Source organism: Simochromis diagramma, unplaced genomic scaffold (assembly GCF_900408965.1).
Source record: "Simochromis diagramma unplaced genomic scaffold, fSimDia1.1 OVJJ01000516.1, whole genome shotgun sequence".
Taxonomy (NCBI): domain Eukaryota; kingdom Metazoa; phylum Chordata; class Actinopteri; order Cichliformes; family Cichlidae; genus Simochromis; species Simochromis diagramma.
Genome location: NW_024386938.1, coordinates 2,087,417 through 2,112,337, shown reverse-complemented (window position 1 = coordinate 2,112,337; position 24,921 = coordinate 2,087,417). Strand labels below are relative to the sequence as shown.

The 24,921-nt window shown below is 38.9% G+C and overlaps 2 protein-coding genes across 3 annotated transcripts; both read right to left on the bottom strand.

Annotated features, from left to right (window-relative positions):
• Positions 1-11,621: 11,621 nt before the first annotated feature.
• Positions 11,622-19,240, bottom strand: LOC120736876 (dual specificity protein phosphatase 3-like). Its single transcript, XM_040037241.1, has 3 exons — positions 18,955-19,240; positions 14,362-14,594; positions 11,622-14,082 (listed from the first exon to the last, which is right to left on the bottom strand). Exons 1-3 carry the CDS (start codon positions 19,128-19,130, stop codon positions 13,874-13,876), a joined length of 618 nt encoding a protein of 205 aa, XP_039893175.1. The 5' UTR covers positions 19,131-19,240; the 3' UTR covers positions 11,622-13,873.
• Positions 19,241-20,126: 886 nt separating this feature from the next.
• LOC120736877 (prolactin-2) lies at positions 20,127-23,030 on the bottom strand. Of its 2 annotated transcripts, none has more exons than XM_040037242.1 (5): positions 22,948-23,030; positions 22,162-22,274; positions 21,358-21,453; positions 20,915-21,097; positions 20,127-20,805 (listed from the first exon to the last, which is right to left on the bottom strand). In XM_040037242.1, the coding sequence occupies exons 1-5, from the start codon at positions 22,985-22,987 to the stop codon at positions 20,632-20,634; spliced, it is 606 nt and encodes a 201-aa protein (XP_039893176.1). In that variant the 5' UTR covers positions 22,988-23,030; the 3' UTR covers positions 20,127-20,631. The 2 variants fall into 2 exon arrangements, with proteins under 2 accessions (XP_039893176.1, XP_039893177.1); XM_040037243.1 differs by having other exon boundaries at positions 21,358-21,450.
• Between the last annotated feature and the right edge of the window lie 1,891 nt (positions 23,031-24,921).

Genomic DNA, 24,921 nt, shown 5'->3' with positions numbered 1-24,921 from the left:
AAAAGATGCAATGGTTTTTGAAAAACATTTATTCTGAACTGTGCACCACAATTTCAAAACATTTTCTGAAAGATGTAACAGTATACATGTTCTCACTTTCATTAGAATTTTGTTTATCAAAAGGTCTGACATGGTAAATGCAAATAACAGCATTCTCATCACTTATTTCTTCAATACAATATGCATGTCCTTCATTCATCCCTTTGTGGAACTTCAACGCACTTCTGCTCTCCCCCATATTCCATCTTCACAAGCATATCCTGTGCGGAGATTGAATAAAAATTAGTTGACACTAATTAATGGTACAAATAATCCAGTAATCAATTGCAGCACAGTAAAAAAAAAAAAGGAATCCTCTTTGAGCCATTACTTGTGTAAAGTATTTTCCCAAAAGACAAAGACACAGGCAACAGGTAATACTGAACTAAATGTAAAACCTCAACCTTTTTCATTTTTACCTAAACCATGTGCACAAAACTCTGGAGGGATCTATGCTAACGTAGAATCCAGTCAGGACGTCTGCTACTGCTGTTTGCTCGTTTTTTGTTTTTTTTTATGGGCGATCGTTTTCAGGCTTCAAGTAGCACCATTATACCAACATTTCACATTCTAGACATTGTTTTAGGTGTATTTGACCAAAAATTTGACTGAAAATTCACATGCAAGCTTTTTTTCAAGGCTGTGGTATTTGCCTGCAAACAATACCTTTCAGCTAGCTAAAACAGAATATTATGCTATCAGCGAGCAACATGGCTAATGCCTTTCACACAGCTTTGTCTCAACTCCAAAGAGCCACAGAAGTAAAAGCTCATAATAATAATGGAAACAATCTTTGAAAAAATGACTTACCAAGCAGGGCAAACAACTCAAATATGTAGAGCAAAATGTTCTGAAACGGCATCACTTCAGCTTCGATTGGAGCCGTGCTGGGGGCGGAGTCTGTGAATTTACTCTGTTGGTGTCATAGCCCCTCTAGGAGTTCAGAGTTAAGAGGTCAAGAGTTAATGTTTCCATTGTAACACCTCCAGATTTGAAAGAGAAACACTCATTTTGAACACTCGATTTTAACCACTATCATTTTACACCTCAGAGTTACATTAAAAGAATGTGACTCTACTTAGAGTAAAATTAACTCTACTTTTGCAAGAAGACTATTAACACCAAAACATTTAACACTTTTGAATTTGCTGTGTACTATAGCTTACTAGGGTATATTAGACTTAATAGTTACTATATACAGTAATGGACTTCTATATATTTTACATCAGATTAAAACTTTGGGTGTAAGATTCAGATAATTATTTATTAAAAGCTAGACATTTTAAATGAGAATAAGAAAGAAAAGTATGTCTTTGTGCCCCCTTTTCCCTGTTAATGCCCTACCTGCCCCCCTGGCTAAACTTTACTAGATCCGCCCCTGCACAGTTTCCAGCCGTCAGCTGCGTAGAAAAAGATCCTGGTGTAGAAAGTAATAATAAATAAATTCTAACAACAGCTTAAGCTTAAACGTGCTGCTGTTGTTCAGCCGCTGGTTTCCTCTTTCTGGCGCGAAGTGGGCCAAAAACAAACAAGAGAGACGGACTCCCGACAGAAAAGCTGATCAGCTGATCATTGATCAGTTTCATGATTGAAGTAGCAGCAGGAGAGGGAGAGAGAGGCAGTCTCCATATATCAGTTGTTAAGCTTAACGCGTGAATGCTTTACAAACATTCAGAGATGAACTTACACACCCAGAGAGAAGTAAAGTGATACTTCTCTCTGGGATCACTTCCTTGGAGATGAAATGCCGGATTGCTAGCGAGGCTACAAATACACACAGCCACTCTATCACGTGAGCACACTGCTCCGACGTGCTACGGTTATGAGCCGAGTTAGGCCATGTCGCAAGTTTTGTGAGGTGCTTTTTTGATATTTAATGGATCGGATTACATTTTTTATTTCCCTCCGATATCCGATCCAGTAATTTACGTCAGTATCAGACCGATACCGATATGTAATATCAGATCGGCTCATCTCTAATCATAGTATTAGTTCTAAATCATTGTTATTAAGCTAAATCATAGTATTTCTGCTAAATCATAGTATTTCTACTAAATTATATGGGTTTTTTTTCTAAATACAGCATTTCTGCTATATAATGGTATTTCTGCTATGTTATAATATTTGTGCTAAACCAGAGTATTGGTGCTGAAACATACTGAAGCACAGTATTTGTGCAAAATTACCGTTTTCATGGTACATCACAGTCTGCTAAATCACAGTATTTCTGCTATGTTGTAGTATTTTTCTAAATCATAGTATTTCTGTAATGTTTAAGTGTTTTTGGCTAAATATATTATTTCTGTTATCTTCTGTTATCTATTTCTCCTAAATTCTTGTATTTTTGAGAAGTTATCATGTTTCTGCTAAGTTATAATATTTCTGCTAAGTTCTGCTATGCCTAGTGTTTAGCAAAAAAATTTTTTGCTGGGCCCCCCTTTGTTTTACAAGAAAAATGTTCGACCCCCCCCCCTTTTTACAGGCTTACATATCACACGCAGTTACTGTCCCTCCATTTACAAAGGCAGAGGCGTCATGGTGTGATTATTTTACATGTAGTTGTTTTTTTTCCAGTGTAATAATATTCAACATTGCTATCAATACATTTTTCAAAAAATCCCTGTCTGTGAAACAACTGTGGGATACTGTTTGTCCGTGATTTGAACCGAGGGAACAAATCCTGGAAGGATCAGCCTGATATTTTTTGTATCCCACTGTAACTTTACTGTATAAAGAGCTAACATCTCCAAAATGTCAGGAGTAGTTAGTCATTACAACAAGTGTTTGTGAACTAAAAATCAAGAATGTGGGATCCTGTTTGCCCGTGATTTGAACAGCCCAGTGCTGCTCCCGACGAAGGCAAAACCAATCCTGCAGGGAGACCTACCTCAGCACTTGTGCAGGTGAAACCAAAGGGAAGATATGCTTCACCATATCTTCTAGGGGGCGGGCCCCACACTTTGGGAAAATATTGCAGTTCTGCTAAGTAATTACATTTTTGCAAGGTTCTTATGCTTCGGCAAAGGTTTTACAATCTCTGCAACTTTTCAGCTTTTTCATCTAGTTTCAGTGGACAGCTTCAGCATCCACACAGCATTTTTCGCAGGAAATGCAAATTTTTCTAGTTAAAAGTTATTATTGACTTTTAATTCTCCATCCTGTCTCTGTGCAGTTGAAATAGTTTAAGTATGTTTCCTTCACCATGTTTGAGCTACACTTGGACACAGAATACTAAATTATGACCAACACCACGAGTCATAAAAGCCAGTCGATGTCAAATTTGTTGTGGAGCTGTTGTGGAGGAGATGATGTAACAATGAGCAGCTTTTATCTCCACCAATCCAAAGTCCCTTACAGCCCACTCACACCCCCAACCCACCCCGTCCTTCCCTCTCAAAAAAACCCAAAAAAACCAGAAGGGCACAGTTGGTACAGAACAGACATGCAGCTGACTGGCGTGGAGTGTGTGTGTGTGCGTGTGTGTGTGTGTGTGTGTGTGTGTGCGTGTGTGTGAGTGTGTGCGTGTGCGTGTGTGTGCGTGTGCGTGTGTGTGAGTGTGAGTGAGTGAGAGAGACAGACAGACAGACACATACATACACCCTTGTACACAGACACAGATTGACAGATCAGGACATCCATTACAGATTTTTCCCCTCAACTAAAGGAAAAGCGCTCGCAGCAAGCCTCTAAAAATAGAACACTGTATTTTGATGATGCTCACATTCACAATGACATTCCCTGCAATTTTAATCTTTCTAAGAAAAGCACACGTGTCTTTTTTTAAAAACATAAACCCACGTGTTACAGATGATTTGATACAAAATTGTACACTGTTGAGTAAAACCTTAGATATCCATTATTACAAAGCAGGTGTCTCACCCAAGAATAATCAGAATTTAGGGTTTCTTCAGTCCAGTCATAGCTGTCTGTAAATCCACGGGTCCCTTGTAAAGAGAAAGTCGGAACATCTAAATAGCTGTACATGTTTTTTCTGTGCAAAAGTCTTGAGCCATCCGTCATTTCTTTATATTTTGTCTCCAAGCAGCCGGATTTTGTTTTTTAAGTGGTCTTGGGCAATAATTTTCAGACCAATATTTCTTTGTTTGTTAACCCTGATCTATGAATCATTAATCATTCAAACATAAAAAGGCAACTAACTCAAGGGATGAGTCAGTATTTTGTCAGCCCACAAGAGACAACATAGCAAAGAAACCATATTAAAAATTATCTTTGGGTACTTTGTTACTGCTTTAGTCAAGTTTGACAGCCATAAAATATTATTTTGGCAAAGAGCTATTAGCTGAAAGCTTGACACAGCTCGACGTGGTGTGGTATAAACTTGGAGAAGTCTGAGGAAACTGAACCAATGGAGGACACAAGGAGAAGTGGCAGGCTTACTAGGCAAAAATATGTACAGCAGACGAGCAGTATCTGAAGTCTTTAAGAAATAGGAAACAAAATCTTCTGTTCATGATTACATCATACAAGAACTGGGCTGAAAATCAGTGACAACAGGTCCCATTAAGGGATTTCTTAAAAATTGAAATTTTTGGTTCAAATCATTATCTGAACAAAGGAAGTCAGTTCTACAATCAGTGTCTACTCCCATCTGCAAAACCTGGTGGAGCTTCTGTCATGATTCGGAGCTGCCAGTGGTGTTGGGAATCTCAAAACCGATGGAATTACAAACACAGAAAACTACTGCCAGATTTTGATCCACCATGCAACCTCGAAGGCATTTGATTGGAAACGGTTTCATTTTGTTAACATGACGATAATCCCAAGCACACTGCCAGTGCAGTAAAAACACACCTAGATAGAAAAACACACAATAGAACCCTATTAGTCATGGATTGGCCTCCTTAGAGCTCAACCTCAGCATTATTAAGACAGTGTGCAAACTGATTTGAACTGCCTTATATACTGTATTCTCATGTTTGCTTGCACATTTCAGTAAATTTCTACACCTATTTCCCATTTTCCTGACAAAATATGAAGAAATGAGAGCTTACTGAAGACTGCATTAAATAGATATCCATGAAATTTACAAAAAGATCCAAAATCAGCCTGAGCTGTTCTGATTAGTGCTAAGCGGTGATCAAAGGGAGTTAAAGTTGACATTAGCATGTTAGCATTTAACACTGTCTGACACAGTTGTACGGGGCTATTTAATAGGCCACTCCCATCACCGCCGGAATTACAACTGAATTTCAATATTTCGTCTGTGATGACTGTGCCGGCAGCAGGGTCGGTTAGGTTTAAGAGGCTAAAAGTGGATCAGCCAGTTGGAAATAAATTCTTTCAAATACTGGGGAGAGATACACAGACAACCACCTCACACACTGCCCCACCCCCCATGGATTCATTCATGCACATGGGGGTTATGTAAGAGAGTTACCCTCCTCTCCTAACAGACATGTCCTTGCATCAACTCAGGCATGAAAAGACGAGGAAGGATAACATCAGGGAGGGAAGGGGCCCCACCACGGAGCTCAACCTGTCAAACCTGTGGAATGCACATGTGCACGGTTTATCAGTGAGGACGAGGTGCTTATTAAAATGTCCTTGTCAGGACGCCAGAGACTTGACTCTTGGTAATATGATAAATGTGATGGAAGTCATGTACTTTTTATTTATTTTTTTGAAGTTAGTGACAACACAATAACGACTGGTGGAAAAAATGAATGTTGAGAAGCGCATTAGAACATGTTGGTCCAAATATACCCTCTAGTGGTAACTCTGAGAATAACACCCTCTTTGATGTTAGCCTCAAAAAATGTTGTCTGCACCTGATGGCATCATCAAAGTTCTTTTTGAGCCAAGAGCTACACTACACCGCACTCACTGGATCACTGGAATATGTTGCGCCCTTTAAATCTTAAATATGCAAAAAAAAAAAAATTGTTTTTTTTGTTTCTTTGTTTTGATTAATATTACTTTCTGTTAATTCAAAAAAGGTAAATTTCCATATAGTTCAAAGCTTTTTTGCTTTTATTTCTATGATTTTGGCTCACAGTTCATTGACTTTAGTATCTCAGGCTGCTCATTTATACCCTCAACACCTAGCTGGGGCTTCCTTTCCATAAATTACTGCATGATTGCAGCGTGGCATAGAGACAGTCAGCCTGCAGCACAGCTGACGTGATGCTGAAGCCCAGGTTGCTTTGATAGCAGCCCTCAGCTTGTCTGTATTTCTGGGTCAGGTGTTTTTCCCACAGAGTTCCTGATAACACAGATATAATTGAGAACTCTGTGGGGTTCAGGTCAGGTGGGATGGCTGGCGAGTCAAACACAGTGATAAAAAGGAAATCAGCCTCTTCACGTAGCAGATAAAGCTTCTTGTAGGTTCTGTGTTGATTCTGGACTTGATAAAACAAAATGCACCAGCCACCAACAACACTTGCAGATGACATGGAGCACTGTGGAAATGTCACAGTGGATTTCAAAGATCTTGCATTTTGAGTTTATTATTTCGATTATATATATTTTTTATGTGTCTTGATTCTTTAGTTCTTAGCTTCTGCATATTTCAGTCTTCCAGGAATTGGTTGAAAACCCAATGTGGAAATGTATTTGTTTCATAAAACATATAAAAATCAAGATTTAATTTCCTCTAAAATGGCCTTTAAAGGTATTCAAAAGTGTTAAATACAGAACTCTTATGTGGGTTTTCCTGCTTGCTGTGGGCATTAATGCATGCTACACTGAAGCAAAAAGACAGCACAATTGTGACTGAAAGTCTGGCAGTGCATAGAACTTTTAATGTTGTAAATATAGCATCGTGATGTTTTGCTTAACCTGCTGTTAAAACTCTAGTAGTCCCACAGCCCCCTCTAGAGGACACAGTAAATGACAACCAGCTATCAATGTTCAAAGTTACCAGGGTTTATGTTTGTGTCTTTTTGTGCCTTGTTGTCTAATGACAAGTACAGACAGTGCACGAAAAAATATTTGGATGAAGGTAAAAATAGATGTGAGATTAAAATATGAATTCAAATGTTTTGAAAGACAATTGGTGGACATCTGGACAGATGATCCCATCATAGGGATCATCTATGTTGTGGTCCGGCCTCTGGGGAGGCCAATCCATTACTGATGATGTTCCATTTTTCGTTTTCAAATTTTTACTGCATTGGAGGTGTGTTTTGGGATTATTGCCATGGTGAAAAATTAAGCTGTTGCCCATGTTGTCCATATATCTGTCAATTTTGACAACATCCCCAGCACCACTGGCTTGAATAAGACCCAAAACATGACAGAGCCTCCACCATGTTTTACAGATGGCTATCCGGTCTTTAAGTCTGATGTCATTAGCTGTGTCTGGGCCCAAACTCTGCTGCAGGTCCCAAACTCAAACGATCACTGCGTCATCACTGAGAGTTAAAAACTGTCTAAATTCTTTCATCTGTAATAAACTGATCAGTGTGGCTGCTCTACCAGGTGTAACAATTAAGTTTAACATCCAGGAAAACAGAATTTATGAAATTTATCGAAGTTAGAAGTTAGCAGGAAGTTAGCTTGATAGTTTCCATCTAAATATAATATAGCAGGTTCTGACTGAGGGATTTCTGAAACAAATTAAGACGTACAGCTCTGCTATCACTAAATGAAGACAGGAAACTAAACAGCAGTGACGTTTGTAGGGTTACTGAAGTTGGGCTAGCTGCTATATAATGATGTGCTATGATCAGGGGTGTCAAACTCAAACACACAGTGGGCCAAAATTCAAAACTGGAACAAAGTCGCAGGCTAACATTAATATTTATTGAAATATATTTATTCCTCCAGATATGAGAATGAATCTTTTCTTATGGACTCAAACACGTTTTGCTGAAAAACTGAATATGGGACAAGCAAAGCTTAATACTAAACAATATATATATTAGCTGTATAATACCAGTAGGCCAGCTCTAATAGTAATTTGGTATGGCTTCACGGGCCAAATGTAATTAGTCTGTGGGCCAAATTTGGCCCACGGGCCAGAGTTTGACACCTATGTGCTATGTGATCGCTAGCGACACAGCTATGTTAGCATAATATAAACACAGTAAAGCTGGAGGATGAACGCTAACTTTTTTCCACTCGATAAAAGTTAAGATGAGGGTTCCCGATGGACAAATGCAATCGCATGGCAGGATGCTGTAAAAGGACCAAACTTCAGTCAGGAGAACAACTGAGATAATCCATCAACAATAAGAGGTTAGTCATTCATATACTGCTGCATGGGCTGGGCATCGTAAGGTTTTAAAAACTGAGTGTTACACCCCACTTAAAAACGAAGTGTTATCTAGGGTGGGGGGTAACACAAAGTGAAAAAGAAAACAAACTACTGAAAAATAGATGCCATTAGACATGATTTATTGTAGTGATGTGTCGGTCGCGAACGAAACGGCTCTTAGAGCCGACTCTTTGGAGTGAACAACGTGAGCCGACTCCTTATTGGGAGGCGTGGGTTTTTCTTTCTTTCTCTCACCCTCTCTCGCACTTTTTTTCCACTTCACTCAGCATACGAGCCTTGTGCTTTGCGCTGGGATGAGGGGGAGGGGCGGTAGTTACACTCGCGGGAGGGAGAGAGAGAGAAAGAGTCAGGGACAACAAGGTCACATTAGAAAGGTATAGTAATCATCCACAACTATTTTCAGTTGCGGATGATAAAGGATTCATAAAGTTTATTCATGCAGGCCCATATGACAGAGAATGTGCATCTTCTTTTTGTTTTCATATTTTAATTTATATTTAATTGTGTTGTTTCATTTTAAATTAGTTTAAAAGGAAAAAGCTGAAAATTTAAATAGTTAAAAGTTCAAATGTAAATAGTTCGTTTTTGTATTTTATGACTTATTTATAACATTGTATGTGGAGTGAATAAATAAAAGTATATTTACAGTGGCCCCTAGAGACAAAGCACGCACAAACTCCAAAACATGTAAAAGCTCCAAAACACGTACAAAACACAACAGAAGTGCTCCAGGATGCTGGGCGCAGTGTTGAGCTTTTGTTACCTAGTGGCTACACAAGCCAGCAAGTACCAACGACCGGATTTGGTGTGTGGTGGTAACAGGTAAATGAACATTTTTTTTAAATTATTTGAATATATATGAGTGCTTGTATATAAATACACAAACAATAGAAATATGCTTTCAATTGTGTAATTTAAGTGATCTAGGTAGCTCTGTTTTGGAAGTTCAGTTAACGCCAGAAATGTGGTGGTGGTGGTGGTCAGAGGGCCTGGTGGCGCCAGTGTTCGGCAGCCTCGCCTCTGTCAGTGCGCCCCAGGGTGGCTGTGGCTACACTTGCCATCACCAGTGTGTGAATGGGTGCATGACTGGATGTGTAAAGTGCTTTGGGGTCCTTAGGGACTATTTGTAAGCTATACAAATACAGGCCATTTTTTATATATAAACATATATAAATAAAACCACTTTTTTTAACATTAGTAATTCCTTTTGTGCATAATTTTATATTGTTGTTAATATCAAATTAATGAAAGCAACAAAACAACCTGAAGAGCCGGTCGGGAGCCGAAAGAGCCAGTTCTCTAAAAAGAGCCGGTTCTCTAAAAAGAGCCGGTTCTCTAAAAAGAGCCAGAATTCCCATCACTAATTTATTGCACAAAACTACTAAAGTAAAAATGAACACAGGGAAGCTCTTTTCTTCAGGGTCTCCAAGGCCAAAACAACAACAAAAAAAAAAGCACCCCCTTTAACTAAAAAACAAACCAAGAACTCTCTGTCCAAAAACAAAATACAATGGCCGAGGTCCCTGTCTAGCCAAAAACAGGAGAAAACAATTGAAACAAAAATGGCAGAGAACCTCTGCCTGCTTCCACTGTGATTAACGATTAACACTGTGAAGGCACACCTTTGCTCACAATAAAGAAAGAAAACCAAAGTTACAAAGAGTTTAAATTCTCTCTCTCTCACTCACACACACACACACACACACACACACACACACACACACACACACACACACACACACACACACACACAGCTAAAGCCTGCTGCCCAAACCACTGTAGCTCACAGCTCTGGCAAATGGAGGAAGTGGAGGGGGCGTGGTGGTTTGAGATGGCAGTCTATGCCGCGGCTGACGAGCTGCAACACACCTCAGCTGCGGCTCATCAGGGAGACCTGGAACACAGGAGAGGGAGAAAAAGGCTCTCTCACACAGGGAGAGCCACGCGAGGTCAGCGACCGTAACCCCCCCCCCCCCATAAAATATCACATAAAGTAAAACAGATATACTTTTAACACATGTCACCAAGTTTGTTATCGAGATTAACACTGGGTCCTGGACAGTGCGTCAGCTACCACATTGTCCATACCTCTCTGATGTCTGATGTCTATGTTGTACTCCTGAGCAAGCAACGCCCATCTCCTCAATCTTTGGTTGTGATTGTACATATGCTTTAGGAATACCAGAGGGTTATGGCCAGTATAAACCATACCCCACATACACGTCGAAATGCTGCAAAGCAAGCATCATGGCCAGGGTTTCCTTCTCAATGGTGGAATAGTTGAGTTGATGAGGCTTGAACTTAGCTGAGAAGTAGGAAACCGGGTGACTGATGCCATCAACTCTGTCTATGAAGTCTTCCATGCGAGGCAATGGATGTGAATCAGGGACTGTGACTGCATTTACCCTCCTAAAATCAGTACAAAAACGAGGAGAACCGTCTGACTTTGGTGTCAGCAGACATGGAGAGCTCCAAGAGCTATGGCCAAACCATTTTCAAGCAGGTACTGTACCTCTTTTTTCATTAACTCCCTCTTGAGCAGGGGGCACCAGTATGCGTGTTGCGGTATGTGACCGTAACACTGAGCTTTGAATTGATTAGCGGTAATAAAAACCGAGAGAGGCCGACAGTGATCTGACAGTGACAGTGTTTTTAGGGGCTTGTTGAGATTAAACAGAAGAAGATACAAAGCATTAAAATATGTTAAAAACACAACAGCCTCATTGAACGCAGGATTCATTATGTCATCATTTAAAGACTGGATAGACACTTGCTGTTGTATCTCTCTCCTGACCACCTCCATACGTACTGATGATGATTTGAACCAAAAATTTCAAATTTGGATTTATCATTTCATGAAACATTGGTTTTTAGTTCAAACACTCTTTTCTCCCATTTTCCCCTCCCTGCCTTCTTGACAGCCACCAGATCATCTGTAAGGTCCTGTGTCACATCTGGATTCTTCTTCTTGAGTTCATGACTTTAAGATACTGTTCATCTGCTGTAGACAGGGTTTTTTTTGTTGCTTTTAGGCTTGAAACTTCTTCTTTTGCTGCTTCAGACCTTTTTCAGGACACACTGGACATCATGCTGAGATATGCAAACATTTCACCTCATAACTGTTTGGGAATCTCCTTGTTGGTAAAAAATACTATTGTGTGGTACTGCATTCTGTATGATGGGATAAAATAAAATGTGCTATTGTGTAACTGCTGCTATTATGTATTGTGTAATCTATTCTAGCTGTGGATCTTGGCATGCTGAGATCTCACACCTGAGATATTTTCCTTTGAAAGAAGCCACACATTAAAGAAAGACAGCCATGTTTACTTCATTTATTTATTTATGAATATATGAAAAGAGAGCTACAACAATCACCAGCGTCATTGGATAAAGTGCACTTCATAAGAGCAGTGTCATCATCGGAAAGTCTACTGACATGACCAGTTATATCACCACTACTCAGTAATGCACATGATGATTCACAAGTCACAGGCACACTAATGCACATTGTGAGGAATAATGCACACTTAATAATGCACACCATGACTCAGCAGATATACACAGATATACACAGCTGTGTGTACACAGGGCTAAAAGTGTTACTTTGACATGCTGCCGTATATAAAACTAGATATAGTTTGACAAAAACACTCATATGAACATACAAATATGCAAAAGGCGTTGACTGAGAAGCAACTGGCAAACAATTGTCTTGTTTTGGCAGTATTAACATTACAATCAGTTTACAATTATAGAGTTGCTCAGTGGAAGAATTCAAATCTCCCAAAGCTAACATTAAAGGAAGAGTTTGACATTTTGAAAAATAGTTTCATGGTCATGATGAGAGTTAGATGATTGGATTGATACCACTGGGGCCAATAAGGGAGCACAATTCAACGTCCTGTTAATCTCATTTAGCTGTATTTCAGTTAGAAGCTCAACAGAGGGACTTGCAAGATGGTCCTCAATGACTGCAAGCGAAAGGAGTTCAATGGCTAAAGGAACAACAAATTGAACGGTACCGCTTATCTCTATCCCTTTTATTTTGAAAAATGTGATTTATGGATACCCTCAAATTTTAGATTTGTGGGGGGTTTTCTCAGAAACTGTGAGAACAGTGATTGCAACAACAAATGAAGCACTGTATCATATCATTATTTAAGCTATACTCCACTACACACACACGTACACGCACAGGAGAAGCTCAAAAAGGATATTCTTAACTACTCATAACTATTATACAGCACTGGGATAATGAAAAGGATCATTTGCTGTGGTATCTGGTATTTGTAGTGGGATTAAAAATCAAATCTCTTCATGGTCATGATCATCTTGTAGCCTGTTAGCTGGATTCATGACCCAAATGTTTATATTTAAGGTTTTTCTGAAACATCAGTGGTAAAAATGGAACCTAAACCATTAAAAAAAGGGAGTATGTTACTGTTGAGCTCTGTATTAGAAGTTCTCTGATACCACGTGTTTGTATACTAAATATGTACAAAGCTACTTTTAGCAGGTAGCTAGCATAGCTTGAAAAATAAGAAAAAGAAAAAACAAAACAAAGAGCCTACCTTTGCATAATGGTACACACAAAACTGTAAAGTTCAATATTTAACATGCTTTTCCTTATTTGTTTAAATTTCTACAAAAATACTATATACCAAAATGTCCAACTATAATTCTTCTGATATTTATATTAGCTACTGTGCTACAGCGTAGCATTTTCCTTTGTGCTTAGCTAACTGGCAGCTGTAGGTTTGTGTTTTACAGTCAACCTTTTCATCCAACTCTCATAAATAATTAGTTCTTTTTAGCAGGTCCAATAATATTAAAGTACATTAGTTTCTCTTTAATAAAAAGGTAACCATTTGGCAATGTAAAACATTTTAACATTTCTCTATAAAGCACAATAACTGTAGAATGATGTTTAGACTGAAAAATACTTTTGAGGCAGGCTATCAGATGTGAGGTCAGAATATGTGCACTTACCTAAAGCATATACTAAACATCGATATTGTACATAAGTGTCAGAGTATTAGAAGTTGAAAAACAGCTATTATATCTTTCCAACTAGTGCAATAAAATCATTGATTCGATTTGAAAAATCACAGTATCCACTTGAAGTCCCCTTCGGCAGCGGCTGGCACTGAGACATTTGGCAGTGTTTTCAGGAGAGGAGCCAACACTAAGGGCTCGACCCCACGAGGGCGGAAGAGAAAGGAAGCTTCAATGAGAAAAGGCGGTGACAGTATCACACAGAACTATACTATCTAAATTTTCACCACTTCCAACATATATAAATGTATATTAACATTTACTTCTTAATCTTAAAATGTTCTCTGAAACAGTGAGCAACAGGAAAACATTTACGCTACACAGACTGGATCTGAAAAATACGAGGTGAGCTCAGATGAACGTAATATTCACAGACGTGAGACCCTGTAAACATGCTGGGAATTCAGTGTACCCGAATTTACACATTAAATTCCATGTTTAGCAGGCACTCCCTCACATATTTGTGGCTCGTTCAGGCTGTAGAACAAGTGAAAGGACGGGTGTGCGATTAAGCATAAGCATGCTTTCCTGCCTGCCTCATTTGTTCCAGAGCTTCCCCTCAGCGGACAGCCTCTGGTTTAGCCGACAGAGCTGCCGAAGGAAGCCGTCGTTGGGTCCAATCTCTCTTTTCTGTCGGATCATGGCCAGAGCAGTGTGGATGTCCATGTTCTGTTGCAACATCAGGTAGGCGATAACTAAGGTAGGCGAGCGGCTGTAGCCCTCCCTGCAATGGACGTACACTTTACCTACAGAGGAAAAGAGATGCAGGTGTTACAGTTTGATCAAAAGCCCTCAAACCTGTGCAAAGTTATCACCTGACAAATCTAATTCTAATCTAATACGTGTTGGCCTCAAAGTATGAAGCTTATGAAACTTGCCACTCCTTTTACAACCTAATGGCAAACATTGTCTTTCTTTTTAGTTCTAGCCAGCGTCTTGACTGGCGAGAACTTCTTGCAGTTAGCGTGATATGACTGTATTTTTTCAAATACTTCATATACATCTGTGTGCTCCTCTATTCTGACCTTTTTTGTTTTTGTATGCCAGAGCCTTCTCGATAAAATCAGCCGCCTCTTCAAAGTAAACGCTGATATCAAAGTGGTCTGTGTCGCTGGCCGGTATGCCGTGGTAGATGATGCCTGTGCCAGCATAGAACTCAGCACTGGTGTTGACGTGCATGAAGGAGTTTCCCTCTGCAGCGTTCAGGATGTGGGTGATGCCCAGGCGCTTCAGGCGCATCACATTCGTCGCCACAAATCTGCATCAAGAAAAGAACAGAAGCAAATATGCAATATGAAGGGGCCCTTACAGGTTGTACTAAATATCAACGTGACAACACACTAAACACAGTCTGACCCCTCTGACTCAGCGCTTGGACTACTGCAAAAGGTTTTCGTGAAATTTCTACGCTGTGTGGCTTTGGACTCGCCACAATCGCAAACAATGCATGTCATAAAATTTTGTGTAACCTCAGTTTGTCTATATGATCTTCTTGTAGTCATCTCTTTCCTCTCAACTCCCAACCAGAAACAGCAGACGACTGTCCTCGTTCTGCTGTTGGCCTCTTCCTGTTAAAAATGAGTTCTTCCTCCCCACCACTGCTAAATGCTTGATCTTATGGGATCATCTGATTGTTGGAGCTTTCTCTCTGATACTGTAGGTCCTTTCTGCAGATTACTGTTGCTGTGACACGATACTAGAGAATTAAAATTGAATTTGAAAGTAGAATAAAAGAGTAATTATGACTAAAAGAACAAACTCGCCTCCCTTGCTTACTGATGTGCTGCCAGTATCTGTCTTGCTTCCTGTCTTTGCACTGTTAGATATGTTTGCTGCACAGAACTACGTCCTTGGCTTTCATTTATCCGCATTTGGTTCCTATTCTCTCAAGCTTTATCTGCAGCAAGCACGAAGAGTAAACAAAATACCCATTCATGGCTAAAACTGGCAGTTAGGTTGCTTTGAATGGCACCATTGTTGAGTTCATTATAAACATTGACAATTATCTAATGACAATTTTTTCACATGCAGTTAATTCATGCACTGAAATCAGTGCAGTCTGGCTGTGAGGAGGAGTGCTGGGAGTGTCCAGCAGAGGCCAGCAGACGCCAGACTATCAAATGAAATAATTTCAAGGTAACGGTGCTAAAACTGAGAAACTAAATATGGAAACATGGCTCCAGACAAACTGTGATTTGTTTTAAACTATATATTATGGAAGCCCGCTGGCTAAGTGTGACTTAATGGAAATAAGCCAACATTAACAACACCTGTGCATTTCTTGCTTTTACAACACAAAACATAATTCATGTTGTTCATTCATTATTCATTCTGCAACAAGGTAATAAATGTTTTTCTGAATCAGGTAACTATGGGCTGTAAATCTCTAGAACAGTCTACATAAACATCTACATTCATGGACTCCATTGATGAAGTCAAACAAGGATTATATCAGTAGTTATAATAGTCAGATCCACCCCTTGCTTTTAGCACCTTCACAAAGGCCCATCCCTAACCAGTGGTTGATATCACGGTGACTGTATTCATCTTTTATATACAGTCTATGCTCACTAGCAATTACAGGTTAATGAACCTGAGCTGTTGCTGATGGTGTTTCTTCAGTTTTAACAGATTCTTCTGGAGAACACAAGACTGCAAGCTAAAGAAGGAAGTGTAGTGTCACTCATGTTTCTGTCTCATGTTTCCTTTTCCCATCATATAAATGCACTGCTGTGCCTCAGAGAGATGTGCTTCTTTTCACTGTGAACTTCTGGGAAGGCTGCCTCACTTAGCACCTCCTGCCTCAGAGATGTAAAGAGCTAAAAATAGAGCAGACTGCAGACTGGTGCTCAAACTGCACGCCAGCTCAGTGGAATCAGGACAGATACATGAAAGCATAAACACAGCAGCTGAAGAAGAAGGATGCGTGGGTGCATGTTATGTGCAGATATGCTTCCCTTATCTATCCAAGCCTATGTTTGTGACGAGGACATTTGTTGAGATCTAACAGAGAGGGCTTCTGCTCTGTCCTTCACATATACTAGAGAGGTCTTGCTATGACTCACTGGTCTAAAAAACAAAAGTGCTGCTGTGAAGCTTTTAGAGTCAGCCATGTAAAATTTATTTTCTTTCAAATCTAGAATATTCCTCACTGCAAACAGCTTACATTAAAGAGCTGTGAAGGAATTCAAATGATGTTTACCTCAAACTTTAACATTAGCATTAATTCATTAGAATTCCAGTACTTTTTAATTATCAATTATATTATATGATTAAAAAACATGATTATCTGTCATATAATAAACATTGTGACTACCTTTTAGAATTGGTTATGTTTATTGGGAGGAAAGAGTGTTTCTGAGCGTGAGATAAGAAGATGCCATGTAGTGTCACGTGTTAGCAGCAAATGTTTCACTATAGTAAGCTAACACTTAGGCTAGCTATCACAGAGATTATGAACAAAGTTAAACAAATGTCTGATTCGACTGAATCAGAGCCTCTAAAGCTTCATGAACATGCTTCATGTCATTTGTATAATCACTCTTAAAAGACAATTTTGAAAAAGAAAAAAAAGATTGTTTCTACCAACGATCAAGCTCCAAAAACTACCCGACATCAACTGAAAGCTTCTTTAACGTCTTGGAGGTCAAATCTGCTACAGACTTACTTCTTTTAAACTCCACACATGTAATATACAATGAAAGATTTCAGCTAAACATCTGAAGTCTACATTTTGAGACAAACTTGTTAACATCATCGGGGTAAACTAAAAGTACTTTGGAACATTCCTGTTTGAAACATAAGTCAAAAACAAGTTCAGCTGATGCCATAGATATCACCATTTGAACCTCATTTGAATGTCCTCCTTAGATTTTCTAGCAGGACAAAGATTGTGTTCAAGAACAGGTTTCTGCTATATCATTGTGCATTACAGTTAAAACAAACATTCTTATTGGAAAAAAGAGAAGTAAAATACAAACATTGTGTCATTGTTCTATTGAGCTAACCATTTTCATAATCACCTGGTTGCATCCCTGGGTTTATAGTGCTAACGTTGTGTACGTTATGTACAGAGAAGTTCTGGTTGTGCATAAGTAGCTTATGCACATCTAAATGTTCCACTTATAAGAATCTGAGTAAGTGCAAAAGACATTGTGTGGCCATCTGTTTACAACCATCTACCAACTGGGTTAGTTTCTGTTTTAAAAAATGCTCATTACACAGAGACAGTCTCATTACCCTTCTTCTCTGTGCAGAAACAAAGTAAACATGTGCGGTCGTACTTCAACCAGCTGTCACCAGGGAGATGAGAGTTGTAACCATGTTTTCTGGGTGTCTTCGGCATCTTGTACTCATCCTTCTTAGTGCATGCTTAACTAGGCAAGCTCCTCCCCATGGCAACTGAACTTAGTGTTTTGTCCTATTTCCTTTTTTATGTCTGTCTTGTCTTTCTTCCTCCCCACTGTTGCCACATGCTACTAATACAGATCATTCACTCTCTATAATATAAAGCCCAATGAGATGACTGGTACTATATTAATAACATTTAACTGAAGTAAATTTAAACCAATCCCTCTACATTGGCCTGTATTTCACTTTCCTTAACATGCTTCTTAGAGCAGCCCTCTATTTGTATTTCAATTGCCGATACGTTTAACTTATAGAGGGGCTTTATAAGCTTTAGGGGAAAGCACTGACTTATGTGATGAATCAGCTCATCAATTTACAAATTCTGAAACACATTTTGTGATTTGTATTTTCTACAGTACTATAACAGACACCTCTTAGCTTTTCATGTATTTTCAAACTGTACTTTTTGGAGTACTGGAAAATAAATGTGTCCGTCTCTAACTTTGGGTCGACGTCTGTTGTTCAAACATGCTATAGGCTACAAATAAAACATGATTTCAGACATCCTGGATGTCTGAGGTATAGTTTATCGTTTCAAAAAAATTAATTCAACACAGTTCAGTGTGCCATCAATGCTGACCATGCAGAAATCAGTAAAAGTAGAGCATGCCTCTGTGGATGCTCTGCAGGTTAAGAACATGAGCTATTTATAAACTCCTCCACTCCTACCATTTTTCCCTCTCCCCTCCACCTCTTCAAAAATTAAACAGACTGTGAAGGCCATGGTATGCTGGTTGGTTTCCTGCATCCTTTTATTTTATTTCACACTAAGACAAGAGAAAAAATGGATTTTGCCATACCATACGATTTTTAACAAATCTAAATATGTCACATATGTGACAGTGCTGGTTAATAGCAATAAGTCCTTTTAGTAAGCTCAAGCTAAAGTATTCATTCTCTGGAGCGTCTAGATCTTTCTACAGCGCATGAGTGAAGCGTGCAAAGCAAACAGATGCAATGATGTGTTTACATCTTTCATTACTCAGTGAATCCTCTCTGCAGGCTGACCTTTCCTCGTCATATAGGTATAATCTAATAACAATAATAACTTCATTCATATTCTCCATATTTTTCTGTAAGTTTCATAGTGCATCCTGCACGTATGAGCACATTTTCAGAATGATACAGGCTTTTTACAAACACGTGGTCATAATTAAGGATTTGTATTGTCTATAAAAAGCGCTTTATACATGACAACAATGACTCACGCATTGCCGACGTATATCCTCGGGTAGACCTCGTGGAAGTGTTTTGTTGGCCAGCTGTAGAAGCCGCTTTCGTCCGTCAACAGATCGTTGAGTTGTTGGAGTGACACCTCAAAGCTGGACATGTCGAATCGGTTGGAAGCCGATGTCTTCACCTGTTGGTTATGTTTGTTCTTCATGTCCGAAGCAAAGCAGTGGATCCGCCGAGAAGGAATGAACGTGGCAGATAGGTATCGGCTTACCAGGCTGATGGAGCGCTCTGCTGCTCTGAACAGCGCGCTGCTCAGTGTGGGGTAGATTAAACCCACCGACAGGGCCGGAGCGCCCGTATGGGCGGCCCTGGGCCAATGGTCCCCACCATGGTGGGAGAGAAAAGAGGAGAAAATTGCATTAGAGTATCATAATAATAATAAGTGTTATTACATTTTCACACTTTTCTCTCTTGTTTAAATACTCTCAAAGTTCAAACCTTTGTAGAAAAATAAGTCCAGTTTATAAAATGAAACTAAAGATCAAACCTTGTTTTCATGAGCAGAACATGGGAATAGAGCCGCAGCCAGAGAATTCAGCATTAAACAATTAATAGTACGGAAGTAGAAAAAGCAAGAAGAATGAGTTAAGTAAAGTTTATATGTATATATATATATATATATATATATATATATATATATATATATATATATATATATAGATAGATAGATAGATAGATATTGCAACTGTTATCATCATTGTGAGTCAGGTCAAGTTGATTTAAACTTATTTGCTAGCTTCTCAGCCTGTGGCACAGCCCGTCTGACTTTGTGTAAATATTGTAGTTTGTACTTGAATATTGTCAGCAAAATCCTAGGGTTTTATTAGCCTGTTATTTAGCGGCTACCTTTGTTTTTAGACAGTCTATACACCTATAGCACCTAGCTTCAGCTGATGACCTTAGCACAACACCCTATCTTCCAAATATGGTTGTTTCTGGCTCGAATACTGCTCTACATAAATACTGTCAAATTGACGCTTTAAAATGTGAATCAACAATTCTGTAGGTAACACCACTGTGAAACGTCTGTGAGGTCTGTCTTTTATATACAGTCTATGGTCACCAAGAAATTTGAGTGTATTCCTATTCTTTCCACAGGTATTGCATTTTCCATGAAAAAACAAACAAACACATAAATAACAGAATTTCACCGTGCAAGATTTTTTTTTATTGAAATACAGATTTTAAAGAAATAGTTTACTTAAAAGGCACTGAATTCACAAAGCTTTTTAAAAGACACGACTCAAGTCAAATGCTGCAGTTTCTCATCAACTAAGCACTAGTTAGGAAGAAAACATAACTCTTCATTGAAGCCCTAGATTTCATCTTTAGTAGATTAGCTTTCAGGGGACTCTGCTGCAACAGAAGGAAAAGACAAGGAGGAGTCACAGAGATTTTACACACAGAATTAGCTCAGTGGAAAGTAAGATCACTGTTTTACTCACTGTGCTAAAAGAGTCAAACCATGGATAGTTTCCTGCCTTATAATTCCTCCTTATCCTTAATCCCTGAAGCCTAAAAAGCTTACTAATTAGCAAACCAGATAATATCTAAGACAGCAAATTTCTATCATGAGCAATTCTCTATTTGATAAGCAATAAAAGCTGTAAGAACGATCTTTTCACAGATTCAGGCTGGACAGCCACTCTTCAGCACATCTGGGGTTGCATGTTTGCTGCCCGGCAGCGCAGGACTTTCAAGAAGCTGTCGATCTTGTGAGAGTCCCGGCGAAAGCAGGACAGCAGTTTGGTGATCTTGTCCTGGCCGATCTCATTGGTTTCTATGAATGGAAGTGAAGTGATGGTCTGAGCAGCTGGACCCATCTGGACACAAACAGAGTCCGGGAAAAATTATTTTCATTTGACTTTATTTTTAAATATTCTTGGTTCAAATAAATGCATATTCAGAAATTATTGTTTGCAGCCCACACACCTTGCTAGATAGTATATCCAGGCCATCCTTGAGGTCTTTGGAGTGCTCCTGCATCTTCTGGATAGTTTTGGATAAGGTGCTTTGGGCTGAGTACGGGAGGACGTTAGTAGAGGAGGACAGGACTACAAGAGGGTCCGACCAAGCCTGCAGGAGGGAGCGAGCCAGGGACAACAGATCTGACTCCTAGAGGAGAAATCAAAACAATAAGGTGAAGGAGATTTTGGGAAAACAGAGGAAAACATGTGTGCACATAATGTCTCAGTGAGATGAAGACACCTTTGTTCTCATTGGCTTTAAACTACTGTTTGAAGGGGCTCTTGAATAAATTGTGCCTTGTGTGAGCAGAGATGCAGAGATATTGAAGATATCAGAGATATGACATAGCAACAGTGTGACAGAGAGTAGGCAAGGTTGCAAAAACAAGATGAAGTAAAATGACTTACTGATACTTGAAGTGCTTGTTCCTTGTCAGTGGGGGTCTGTAGAGAGGAGGTGTGGCACGCGTGAACCCTGTCTATAGGGAATACTTCAGAGCCCTGCTGTTTAAGTAAATGGGAAAAAATCAGACAGATTGTTCAGGCTTTAGCATGCTGACTTTTATTGATCACTGATAGCAATACTCTTTTCTGGCATTGTTGTATTATACTCAATTGTAAATAGCATTTGTATTCTATTTTATTCTATTGTATATAGTATTTTTATTTTATTTTATTCTATTCTATTGTGTACAGTTGTGTACAGTATCTTATTCTTATCTTATTCCAGTGTTTTTCTAATTTTTCTATATAACTTTGCACTATCCACTTTTCAGCGCAATTCAATAAAACTTTATTGATCCTGAAGGTCGACCCATGAAGGAAACCTGGTTAAGGCTGCCGACCTTTTGCCAGAGACATCTTACACTTCCGACCATACATACTTTCTGCTGTAACAAAACAAATTTCCCAAGTGTGGGACTAATAAAGGTTATCTTAACTTATCTTATAACCAACAACTGCTTGGCAGGCTTTAATTCAACACAAAGGCTGCTGCTTTTTCAAGAGTTTAACCAAATGTTGTAACTTAGAAAACTGTTAATGAGGCAGCTTCAAGCAGACCCACTGCACTGCATGTCGAGCTAATAAGGAAGCATCGCTGATCAGGGTTTAAACAGGAAGTTTGTGTTTTTTATGTTTAGGGAGACTGTGACATTTTATTTACAGTGCAAACACAGACAGACAGACACACAGACACACACAGGTACAGACCAGCTCCTGGGTGAGCATCGTGCTGAGCGCGTGCAGTTTGTCAGACTGTTGAGAGGCTCGATAGATGAGGTCGTTGATGGGGACGGCTCTGCACATTGCCACCACACACAACACTGTGAAGCATGAAAAGATGAGCGGAGGCAGAGTTAGAGAAAGCAGCTGCAGGGCCACAGTTTGGTGTCCTTTTGGCTTTTTTCCTTTTATTTAATAAGTACACTCCTCAAGCAGTCTTTCAGCTACATTTTAACCTGTTCTATAAAAGGTCTCATACTGTAAAAGTTTAAAATAAAAGTTTTCATTTATCATTATTATTAGCGCTGTCCTCTTAAGGGCTGCCAAACCAACAATAATAGAATTTGAGCAATGCCGTGGCTTTATACTCATAATATTATTAAATCTGGTTCAGTGAATCATAAATAAACAAAAAATAAATGCAGGTTATTTCACATCTTTGTAAATTATTTTTCTAAGATGAATGATTGAAGGAATAATTTTTCATATCATATATATACTACATCTCTGATGTGTGGTAACTTTTGTCTTCCAAATCTATCACATTTAAATGAATATTTGTGCGAGAGGTTTCCGAAATGTGGTTGCTAAAGACCAAAACTTTGATTGTGAGCTGGTGAGCAAACTGGTAATATTGGTTCTAACTGTAATTAAGCTAAAATCCTCTTATGGGTAGAATCTCAGGTTTAAATTTTTTCATTTCTTTACATTTTTTGAGCAAGTAAATGATCTGTAGAGCACTGTGAAGCTTTGTATTGGCTGAGCTCTTCTCACCCATCATGAGTTTGCCTCCCCTGATTCTTCTCTGAGCCATCTCTCTTCTTTTGCCGTCCGTCAGCTTCTGGTTCCTCGTCTTCTTGTCGCTTTTGCCTTTTGCTCCTTTGTGCCTCCATTTTATAATTTCTTGGCTCCGGTCGTTTGGTTATGCAGCAGCAGGGTGACTCTGTGCTAATTACCAAGAACGTGCTGGAACCAGTTTATAATGAGAAACATGGCAGAGGGGCTTTGAATGGATGCAACAGGACGTAATTGCAGTTTGACAACTCTGTGTGTGTTTGTGTGTGTTGCATGAAGGTGGAAAACGTCCCTCCTTACTCTTAATTGACTGAATAAATAAAAACATTAATGTTCTGTAATAGCACGGTGGCACCTGCAGGTTCACGTGACTGACCAACAGCGTCTCAGGTGTTCTTTTTAGTATTTCAAGTTTCCAGCTTCAACTTTTCTACTCTTGATATTTATTGTTCTTTTAAGTCTGAAATGGCTTTTACAGGTTCTGTTTTTTCCAAAATCCAACTAATTTGAAGATTTGCAGTCAGAGTTCGTCATAGCACAGAAACACTACTGCAGGTTAGTCATGACCTTCTTATGGCTTCTGCTTGTTCTTCTTGGCCTCAGATCAGCGTTCATCAGCATACCCAGTTGTACTTGTCTATGAAGCCAAATGACGCAAATAAATTACAGACATAAAGACCTGGACCTCTAATTAGTTTTCTAATTACCAAGGTTATTGTACTTTGTATATAAATCTTAGAAACATGGTGTCAAATAAGATGTTTACTATTGATGTCATTACCTTGACCAAAACGGTGACACTGTGAAGATTTTTATTCAGGTGTCATTTAACACTCACATTAAAAACATGTCAGACTGCTATCTTTCATCTCCTACAATTTGGAAAACTGTGTGTTCAAGTTGTGTTTTCTATTTTCAGCTATTAATCAGGTTGTTGTAAAACCTTCTTGAAAAACCTTCAGCTGAAAAGACGACAACAAGAAGCAGAACGGGGCCTAGAAAGACGGTTCATGTTTCTCCCATTTTAATTTTTCTTCATTGGCTCACATTTAAGTCAAAAATGGACTTAAAAGAGTAAATGGTTACACTCACTTGTTCCTTAAAGGACTTTTGATAATTTAGGAAGGAACAAAATTAAGATTAAGGAGTATGTTCTTTTGGCTCATGAAGAATTCCTACAAATGCACATATATAATGTTGTAATACAATACAAACTGTGCTAATGAAATATGTAGAAAACTTAATCTAGAAACAACAAACAAAAGACAGCAGACTGTGCAAAATGTTAACCCCACCCCCACTCAAGGCGTAGTCGATAATCTGCCCTGCAAGCTGGGATGGTCTGGGATAGACCGATGACTGTAGAACTGATCCACATTCATTGGTTCAAATACTCACCTGACACGCCTGCTTGAACTGAAAGCTGTTTCAAAGATGGTTTCATACTGAAGTCTTAATATAAAGTCGAACTTGCACTAACTGCTAAATTTAAACACACCAGTTTAAGTCTTCAATGATTTTGCTGTTAATTGCAATTAAACTACAAAAGGGGAAACATTTTTTATTTTTTTTTATTTTAAGAAATAAAAACTATTCCATTTGTGAAACTGAGAAAAAAAAACCCTGAGGGTTTTGAAGATATGTGAGTGCCAGTGTTTTTATAGAAAAGTGCAAACTTGATGTAATCAGAATAAGGAAGAGAAAATGGGGCGTTCAAGACTCTAATGTGACAAAATGTATTACTATCTTAGTTGACAAAATAATTTTGGTCAGTGTTGATGTCCTTCGATAAAAGTTTGTTGACTGATTAGTTGGGCTTTAACATGATAAACAGACAGTTGGTTACATAATGGAACAAATGAGGTGTTATTGCTGAAAACGGGCCTCTGTACACCTGTGTAGATGTTTCATTAAACCCCATTCATGATTCATGATCATATTTTTACATTTCTG